General features: G+C 43.1%; 1 protein-coding gene and 1 long non-coding RNA gene across 2 annotated transcripts in view; both read right to left on the reverse strand.

Moving 5' to 3' along the window:
- The window catches only part of LOC119896124, a 17,258-nt gene extending 15,660 nt beyond the window's left edge, over window positions 1-1,598 (reverse strand). The window contains exon 1 of the long non-coding RNA XR_005443177.1: window positions 1,442-1,598. This is a non-coding gene — a long non-coding RNA (uncharacterized LOC119896124). The remainder of the gene's footprint in view (window positions 1-1,441) is intronic.
- A 1,179-nt stretch (window positions 1,599-2,777) lies between these two features.
- spry4 (sprouty homolog 4 (Drosophila)) lies at window positions 2,778-10,056 on the reverse strand. Its single transcript, XM_038708542.1, has 2 exons — window positions 9,825-10,056; window positions 2,778-7,284 (listed from the first exon to the last, which is right to left on the reverse strand). The coding sequence occupies exon 2, from the start codon at window positions 7,231-7,233 to the stop codon at window positions 6,094-6,096; it is 1,140 nt and encodes a 379-aa protein (XP_038564470.1). The 5' UTR covers window positions 7,234-7,284; window positions 9,825-10,056; the 3' UTR covers window positions 2,778-6,093.
- Between the last annotated feature and the right edge of the window lie 200 nt (window positions 10,057-10,256).

Consider the following 10,256-nt stretch of genomic DNA (forward strand, 5'->3'; position numbering starts at 1 on the left):
TTACGTCATCTTTTGCGCCCTCTTCTTCTGCAATGCTTTAATGGCGTCCAATTGGAGCAACAAGTTATCAGACAAGGAAGGTATCACATGCTGTTATCTTACGTAGCAATTTTCCCCCTGCAACTCCAGTGCAAATACCCTGTGAAATACAGATTCTCAAACTGTCACCCTCATTTTTTAATTATCTGCATTTATAGATTGTGGTCTATAAACAGAGCAAGAGAGAGGGGGACAAAGGGGGGTGAAAAGGAAAGAAAGAGAGGAAAGTGTGTTTGTGTGTGTGTGTGTGTGAGGATTGTCGGTGGTGCAAGGGGGTTTGGTTGAGTGCTACACCAGATGTCAAAATTACTTTTGCTATATGTCATCTAAACAGCAAACTTGCAGGGGATTTACTTGAGCTAACTTGAAGCACATAACTGCTGGAAAGTCAAAATTACAGTTAGCTTCTTGAAAATCTCAAACGGATTCGTAGACCAGCTGGGGGGAAAAATCATTCATTGCAGGAAACTGGTATGTGGTTTCCCCCCGGGGCATTAGTCTAACATATGTTACCTCAATGCAGATTCACGCAGAAAGGTGGCGGTTTGCCCCCTTTAACTAGTATCTCGGGTCACATCGATGTGCTGTGATATGGTGACTTAGCAGTACAAGTTCTGCCAGTTGTGAAACACAGCAGATAAGAAGACAAACATGAGATGGGTCAAGTCAGATTAAGTCGCTTGGAGGTTGCACCTGTGCTATCGCAACACAATGTCTGTTTTCAGTAGGGCTCAAACCAACTGGTCCAACCCACATACATACACACCCACGCACACACATACATAAACACAAACACAAACACACACACACACACACACACACACACACACACTAGTTCACATGTGTCCTAAGTGGAACAAAGCCCCATCCAGCTTGAGGACTACTGACATACCTTTACAGAATGAAATGCCCTTTTTAGCCCAAATCTTTTATGAAAAAACAAACAAACAATGGAGCAGATTTAACAGATTCTGTTCTGTGTTGGTAATTCAAATAAACAGTTATTATTTTCTCCTGGGCATTCATGTTACGCTGTCGTACTTTGATTTGAGAATATCTGCAAATGTAAGAAATTACCAGCACAAAATGCTGTAACAACAGCGTGCTGGGTGTGATGACCTTATTCTCTACAATAATGCTGCAAATGAAGCAGAGCACAAACATGCTGCAGCAGCAGTCTGACACACTAGCTTCCTTGAGCACACTAATAAGCAAAAAAACAAAAACAAACTAAACTGAACAGTAAACAAACAGAATATTTTTTTTTAAACTTTCAAATATTAGATTCAACCGTTTTCTAGCTGGTGTACGTTGAATTGTCTCCTGTGGGAAACCCAACCCTTATGGTAGCACCCAGGCCAAACCACAGCACAAATAATTATTAGCATACACAGTTTCTGACCTGGGACTGGTTCCTCAGTGAATCCAGCCTGCCATGGTACTAGCCGATAATAAATGGTTTCTTCTTCACCTGCCTGTGCCGAAGCTTCCTGTGTTGATGATATGTATGCAGCCCGGTGGGGTGGAGATGACAATGTAGGTGTGGAGGAAGTCAAATGCAGGTGTTTGTATGTGTGTATGAGTGTGTGTGTGTGTGTGTGTGTGTGCATGCTATCCCGGTTGGGTGCTGACAGACCGGCAGGTAAACAGGCAGGTTGGCCTCTCATCTCACCTGTTGGAGCAGACATTGCAGCGCCTGCAGGGCTTCTGCAGCGGAAACATGTTCTTTATGCAACGTTGGAAGGCCAACTCTCTTCATTTCTCTTCTCTTCTCTTTCTGTCTTGTTTTTTCTTTTTTGCTATCTCTTCTTTACCTTTCTCAAACGCTCTGTCTCCTTTATTTGTTCCACTCTCCTCTCCCAGGTGCATTCCGGTAAACACCCAGGAAACAAGCATAGAGGGGAAGGCGGGGAGGAAGAACGCCTCGGGGTAACAGCAGCACAGGTGGGCTGGAGGGTGGGGGGTGACGACAGTGTTTGTGTGTGTGACAGGAAGAGTTTCAGCTTCATGAGGAGGTGCTTTGGAGAGAAAGGAATGTTACACAACCAGATTATAACAGACCACCCCTATAAACTAGAGGGAAGTCAGTTTAACCTGTGTCTAACACACACACACAAACACAGCAGCACAACCATCATAAGCAAGTATAAGCTCTGATATGAAGTGACCATCTGACTGGTTAATTTTTCATGTTACATTGTCCAGAGAAAGTCAGTGAATTATTTCCTGTTACTTATGTAATGTTTTCTTTCAGTTTAAGGTCAGGCTGCTTTATTTGACCTTCACTGCCCTCACAGAGTTTTATAGAGAGCATTCTATTCAGACACAGGAAGTGGGGGACCTCAGGAAGTTGAAGTGTTAATGTAAAACGACGAAAGCCTGTAAATGTTCTTTTACAGAATGATTCATAGTTTAAATAATCAGTATCTTGTAGCTAAAGTATCTTCATAAGAAGCTTATAAGTGCTTACAGATATGTTAAAAGTTCTTTAGAAAGGATTTTTCTGTCCTAAAATGTAATGTACATTTGCACCATCACTGTAGGACTTATAGTTTTACTCTTAGTTTTACTTTTACATCATATCAAGTTTAAATAGTTGGAAATGTATCTTAACCTAAGAGGTGTATTTTTGTCCAGAATACCACTTAATGTCTCTCCAGGTGCATGGTCATTCTGATGGGGAGTGATGATGTGTCTGGTTCAAAACTACTCACAAAAGTAACGACACAACAGCCAGGTATATTTAACAATATATATTTCCATTGTCAATGTACATTCCATTTCGACATAAGCTTTCTTCACAAACAAAAAGTTGGCATCTAAATAAATACTATATAAAATAGAACTTCAAAATAAATATATCTATAAAGGGAACCTTTTATATGAGAGATTTTTTTTCTTTTTGTTATATCTAAACAAAACAAAAGCACAGATCTTGTTCTTAATCCTCAACATTGACATTGCAAAGGCATAAAAGAATGGAGTAGCATCACCCAGCTGTATGAGACTTTTCCTCTTGTATGGGTTGGAAATAAAACATTTGTGCCCACAAATGAGCGACACATTGGTGTGTGTAAAAGTCACAGCATTGTAGCTAAGGAAAAAGGGAAAAAAAGAAAGACTAAAAAAACCTTTAATCGTTGTTTTTAGTCGTCGTTGGTGATTATTCCACCTTGAACAGGCTAGCGAGAACATGTAAAAGTATAAAGCTAACATGAAACATGTGAAAAACATTACTCTTGCAGTGACAGAGCTGAGGAGTAAAAGAAAAGAAAGGCAGCGATTGTTGAAAAAAAAGAGGTCTGCTGGTTAAAAAGATGGCACAGAATACAACTTGAGAGAAGTGAGAAAGGGAGAGAAAGAGAGATAGTCTTTCTCTCCCGTCTCTGTGGTATGACAAGTTTATGCACGGCAGCTGTGTTTGTCAATCAAGGCCAGGGGTGTTTGTTGGACAATTTCTCAGGGAGGAAGGAGAGGGAAGAGAGAAAGGGGGGAAAAGCAAAAAAGCAAAAAGAGGGGAGAGAGCTGAGACACTGAGCAGTAACAGCAGGAAATGGGTTGATCCGGATAGGGTTAGATTGTGTTCTCTGTGTGGATTCAATGAGTCCACAGTCTTTAGGACTCGGAGAGGAACCAGGGAATTAGCTTAGCCTCTCGACTGCTAATGAGCCATGGATAGCATAAATAGCAGGAGTTTGTCTTTTGTTTTCTTTTTTATTGCTGGGCACACTTTTCTAAATCAAGTGCTAGTGATAGAAAGACCTGTCATTTCTGTCAACCTTCCTCTCGCCCCCCTCTCTCTTTTCTTTCTCTTACAACCTCAAAAACATCTTAATCTTACCCTCAAAATATATATCTAATATATTCTCTATATATTTTGTACTGAATTGTAGTTATAATGTACCATGCAATCTTTCAAGGACATTTAAAAGTCTCTTCTAAAGAACACAAATGTTGTGAAACTATTTACAGCAAATAACATTTCACCTGCATAGCTCTATTACTAAATATATTGTCAAAACATTTGTGATTTTTGTCGCCCAGCTACAACTACTAGGCCTTTGCCCAGTCACATAATCATTCTCAGTTTTGGCACCTTTCTCTCGGACTGAATTGCTAGGTTTTGAAAATATTGCCTCATACATTCAAGACTAAGGACAGTGTGTTTTTTTCTTTCCTTTTTTTCGTGTGTGAAATCAGCTTTGTGCAACAAGACAAATACAGGTATGAGCAAAGTTAGGCGCCCTAATGGAAGTTAAGGGTCCAACATGAAAGAGAGGTGTGTCTTATGAAGCAACAAAGACAGTATGCCTTTATGCCAAACAGAAAAGGCCATCTGTATTAAAGGGCAGCATTCCTTTAAGAACCAACTGCCGTCAACTCCATTTGGCAAGAGTGCATAACAACTGTGATCACTCAGACAGTGAAAAACAAGCTACTGTATGTTAGCTTCCTTTGGCAAAGTCCTAAGAATGTCATGCAAGCCACAAAAATAGACTTTAAGAATAAAAGACAGACTATCTGATTAACACAGCTATGCAGCATAATGATAAGACTTTCATGAAGACACTGTGTGTGTGTGTGTGTGTGTGTGTGTGTGTGTGTGTGTGTGTGTGTGTGTGTGTGTAGAGGTGGGCTGGGGTGTGTGGACTAACTAAATGTAGTGCATGAAAAACGTAATGTGAGATAGCTGAGGTGGTTAATACTGTGCTTTAGTACATCCTTTAAGGAGGTTGCATCTTCCTAAAAAGGTTGTGCAAGTGGCAGGTTTGATTTTGACAAAGGCTGACTAGATATGAACACAACAACAACTTTGCTATGCCTTCTCTCCCCCTATTTGCTCTCTATCAGTTGCAACCCCTCTCCTCCGAAAATATTATTTTCTGGCCAGCTTCTCTCTCACTTAGCTTACTTGTTTTAAATTATTCACTATTGCCTTTTTGCCCCTAAATGTTTCTTTGCCTTCTTGTGCAAAGAGGAAGTAGACCAGGCTCTTAGGCAGTTTAGGAATCAACATGCTGTAGGCCAAGTTCTGGAGAGGATTACTATAACAGTCCCTGAGAAGGTTGGGTGTACTTTTTTTCACACGTTTCTCTACAACACATCGACTTCTAGCACGGTGGGTAACCATTAGACTAGAGCATGCAGGTCATGACATGCATTACCTCTGAGGTGATTGGTGAACAGCATTCAAAATATTTTAGAAGGTCTGGGCTTCACCTCCCCAAAAATAGGAAACACACTCTAAAGTGATTATCGCTCTCGGACTTGCAGTACAACTGCTTTTGCACAAGACAGAGTGAGAACCATGGGAAATTATTATCATTTTAAAGTCTCAAATGGGTTGGTTTTACAGCTTCTCTGGGGAGATAAAAATGTAGAGATACAATGTTAGCATTTCCAAGCTAGCATCTTTAAGCTAAAAGAGAAAAAATGGTACCACTAACAGATGTGTTCATCATAACAGTGGAGAGAGTGAGTGAGAAAGTGGTAGTTTCACTCTTGAAGTGGCCTATCATAAAGCCACAGTATAGGTAATCACTTGTTTTTGTTCAGAAAGAGGGACACTGTGCTGTGCTTCTGGGGGTGGGTGTACAGATGTTTATCTCCATTAAATAACATTTATGTTATCCGAGGATCAGCAACCAGCTTCTTGTTAGTTACTGTTACAAAATTAGCTGAGAAATACAGAGCAGCAGAGAGGTACAATGACTTTGTGCCTTCAGCCATCTTTGCAAAACAACACAAACACCAGTCCCACAATCTAGTCTCTTCTTCCTGTGTCACTCTTACAAAAAAAAACACCTCAGAGGGCCTGTTAGCTATTCCTATTAGCCAGCTCACTCAGATCAGGCCCCTGTTGATCATCCACCCTATCAAACATAGGTCAAGAAGCCATTTAAGTACCTTTGTTTTACATAAGTCATCTTCCAGCAGATTAATGGGGTAGTTTAAGGGGTTGGAGTTGGATTGTCCTATCCATAGAGAGCAAGCAAGTACTGTGTGGTCCTGTCCATTTTCAGAAAGGCCATTGCCAGCCTATTTGGTCCAGTATCATGACCCCTGCTGCGGCTTCTCTAGCGACCCAACTTTTGCTTCCACACCTCCGTTTTTACACACAGGTGCACCCTGCGAGTTCTTGCAGCGGCAGCCGGGCCTGCTAACATTGTCGTAACACTTCTGTCCCAGTTTGGCCAGGCCCGTAGCTGGCAGATAGCAAACCAGGCAAGGCAGGACAACAGAAAGGGCAGCCATGAAGGACCAGCGTGCGCAGCAGTTGGCCTGGGAGCATGAGCAGGGCTTGTCAGCACAGGAGCCCTCGTCATCCTCATCCTCTGTGCAGTGGTAGAAGATCCCTTTGACCAGGCACATGCAGGTGGCTGTATCCACCAGGCTCTGAGCAGAGCACAGGCACTCCTGGTTGCAGACCCAGCAAGAGGGTAGGGTTCGGGGGAGCGTACACTCTGTGCATCGGCACTTCCCGCAGTGCTCGCAGAGGAGGAGGTGCTTCTTCTCAGCTGGGGAGGAAGGAATCACCGCCAACCCCTGCTGGCCTCCAGTGGTGCACACGCCTCCTGTGGGCATCTTTGCAGACTTGAGGTCCAGCGATTTAGAGGAGGAGGAGCAGGAGGAAGCAGAGGAAGAGGAGGTGAGGACTTTTGATTCAGAGGAAGTGAAGCAGCCTGGAGTTCGGGAAGTGATTGTGTTTACGGGGCCCTGGTGGGGGTGTAGGTTTGGGTGGTGGTCCACCGTTGGGGTGGGTGCAGCGTGGTCGAGGAGCCTCTGATCAGACGAGGTGCTGCTGCTGCTGCTGATAGAGCTGGGCCTCCCGCTGAAGGAAATCCAAGGGTGGGTGGTTGTGTCCTGGTGAGGGTGGGACTCGCACCTGCCCTGCTGGTGGTGCTGGTGTTGGTGATTGTGATGATGGTTGTGGTTTGCCCCCAGGAAGGCCTCCTGATTTTGACCAAGCCAAGTGATTCTTCGGTTCAGGGACTTCTGGCTCGGTGGCTGCTGGGAGACAACAGCGGGGCTGTCGATGTAGTCGTTCTCCATATGCGAGGACTTTATCTGGTCGATGGGGTAGATGGTGAGAGGGTGCTGCAGGCGGCCGTAGGGCACTCGACTGTCCAGCAGGGGCTGGGATATGAGGGAGGAGGACACTCCGGGGATGTGGTGGGGAACCCTGGACTCCATGTGTAGGCTGGTGCCTTGCACGTCTTCACTCTAAAGCAGCATTTAGCAATACTGCAAAGACAGATAGAAAAGAGACGGTTATAACCAGCCACCATCTCTTGTTGTTTAATTTGATGCTCTTTTACCGTTTTGATCCTGTTTTCTTAAAGACTTTATCTTTAACCACAAAGCAAGCAAAGTACAGTATATTATGAAAAAAGGGTCACAGGGGAAACATAACATTGTGTTAATTTTACATGCAGTTAATATGTCACAAAAATGTCAAAAAAATCATAGAGAATACATGAACACATTTCCTTCTTTAATTTGTCTTTAACCAAACCAGAGTCAAAACCTCTAGTTTATTTGACAGCATGTGAGAAGAAGACATCCTTTGCATGTATTCAACCTTGTAATTAATTACACACCGATGTATATTGACGGGTCAGGTTGTAAAATGTAATTTTACCTCTCTGTGGTATAATTTCCTGCTGCTTTTGCACTGCTACTGATGGTGACAAAGCAATGCTTTATCTCTTGATTAAATAAACTACTTTACGCCCATGATGGACACTTTTCTGTATGACTGTAATAAATCATACAATGGCTATCTAAGAACTGCAGGAATCACTAGATTTCAAATCAACACCTTGGACAGCATGTAAAACTGACATGTATTGCGAGTAGTTTCCTTCACTCAAGACAATTATTTGGTCTTTAAAACTAAAGCGTTTCAGTGTCTAAAAGAAAATCTTTCTCCAGGCTGGATCTCTGCAATAACTTGAATGTAGAGTTTCCAAATGATCTTGATCTTTGGACTGAATACCAACAGGGTTTCAAACCTCCTCCATTCTAACTTTGACATTAGAACAATAGAAGTTGGGCTCTCATCGCCTCCCTTCCAGAGAGCAGGGAGCACCACAGACCAGGGCTTGCATGCAAAAGACTCAAAGATGCAAAACAAGGCAGAGCAAAGAGAGGAGAAGGTTGCCAGAAAAAGAACTTGTAAGATGCAAAAGAAATAAGGCCTTTATAAAGAATCACACAGCAATAAGATAGATACTAAAGTACACCAAGTAATATGATTTTACCTATAATTTTATCTTTTTTCTCTTTCAGTTGAATCAGAGAAACAAGACCAATCTGGGAATTTGTGAATGGATTTGATTTTGTGAACTGCAAGTTTTTGTGAATGAAAGCTGGCTGCACTCGGTGTTGCAAGCATGAATCACTGCACTCCAGTCATGTAGAGCCTGAATGAAATCGGTTTCATCCATTTAATCGATGAGAGCTTGGCAGCCAGCAAAGACCTAACCTACTTTACAGAAAACAAAAAGATGATTGAAGACAAACGGCGCAGCACAGCAGATATTCCCACTGACCCATATCTGCGGTGTTTAGTTGGCTTGTTGCAGAATTCCCCACGAAACCCATCTGATTCAGACCATAAATTATGTTTTTCATTATTCTTTCAAGGCAACTTACATTTTCCAAGGACATTAAACCTGTCCTGTTATGGTTTATTTCTGTTGCTCCTTTTTAAATTAAAAACGTTTCAACAGTCGACAATGCTTTGCTTAACCGTCGGCTGTTGTTATTCTGCTTTTCTTCGGATTTGCACAAGCCTGGTTGAGAAACCTGTTGCGACATTGCTGGCACCGACACAAGCGCTTGTGATCGTCAAATCTAGACGATTATGAGCTCCAAGCCGGAACAGTGCGTGTCCAAGTGCGTGCGTGCGTGTGCGCGCGCGCGTCGCTCCCTTCAATATGTGAATGGACTGAGTCATAAAAACCGGAGGCGGCCGATCAGCATACTCAAATAGCATGTTTATATAGGCATTGTAACCGCGTATTCAACACCTCACTGTTAATACCTGTAAAGATATGATATTAATAAAGAAAATGACACACTGTGTGCCACCAGACAGGCGGCTGTGGGGTAGTTTTAATCGGCTGCAGTTACATGCGTAGTTTGATGCGTAAACCTGGACGTTATCTCTCCTGGCACCCAAAAGAACTTTTAAAGACATATTTCCATCTTATTCCATGATTTTCATGGAATAAGATGGAAAAGCTAATGACAAAAGCACCTGACACAACCGACATGGTGCGCCAACAAGGCGACCGCTGCAGAGCGACAGCAAGACACGCAACTCAACCGCCAGAGATGGGCTACAACATATACAGGCTTCAGAGTGGAACGGAGATTCAAACTGATATGAGAATATGGATCTGTTCCGCTGCCCTTTATCGTGACAGTGGCTTTAAGAGAAGCCACAAATAGCGACGCGATAGATGTTGAAACACATATTTAATGCCAGAAACGCGGCATTCCGAACAAGTTACGCTTTGAAACACGACAGTGTTTCCCCTATCTGCGCCCTCAACCTTACTTTTGGTACGAAATCGGTGGTTAAATATTGACTCAAAGAGCAAACACGGGCCGGGGAAACAGCTTGTTGCAAAATAGAGTTTGCAAGAGCGTTTTCATGCCTGGAGAGGAACATTCAAGTGTAGGCAGCAAAGGGACTGAATGGTCGTTTTGTGCAGCTACACTCTCACCAGTCCAGAACATTTAACGATGAGAAAACACCAGAGGTGATCACTTACTGTGGTTTCAGGATAAAAATCTCATCTCTTCGTTGTGCACGACGTTTGCGCGCAGTCCAAAGCAAGTGAGTAGCTCCACAAATGTTGTAAAGGTAAGTCCAATATAATTAAATAATAATATGAGCAATGTAGGGCGAAAGGAGAGCGGGTTTCCGGCACTATTGTCCACTCGCTGGTGCGTAAAAGGCGACTGCGGTTGTGGACGCAGAGCTTTAGATGTGATGTTGCAACCACCGAGGGGGAGGGAAGTGAGTTTTTATGAATGGGAGGGTAGAGGAAAGGAAAGGGACGGCACTGCGCAGGTGCCTTGGCGTTTTTTTCTCTTTTTTGTGAATGGGAGGGAAGAGCGACTCGGGAGGGCTGAAATGCGGAGGTTACATTTTTATGAATGGGGAGGACTCCGAATGGCATTGCGCAGGCGCGATGCCGAGA

Source organism: Micropterus salmoides, unplaced genomic scaffold (genome assembly GCF_014851395.1).
Source record: "Micropterus salmoides isolate LMB-PRFRI ecotype aquatic unplaced genomic scaffold, ASM1485139v1 Ms_hic_scaffold_9, whole genome shotgun sequence".
NCBI classification, from domain to species: Eukaryota; Metazoa; Chordata; class Actinopteri; order Centrarchiformes; family Centrarchidae; genus Micropterus; species Micropterus salmoides.

Bases quoted from the DNA above. Each gene is read 5' to 3' on its own strand.
- spry4 (XM_038708542.1), bottom strand. From the start codon at position 7,233: ATGGAGTCCAGGGTTCCCCACCACATCCCCGGAGTGTCCTCCTCCCTC.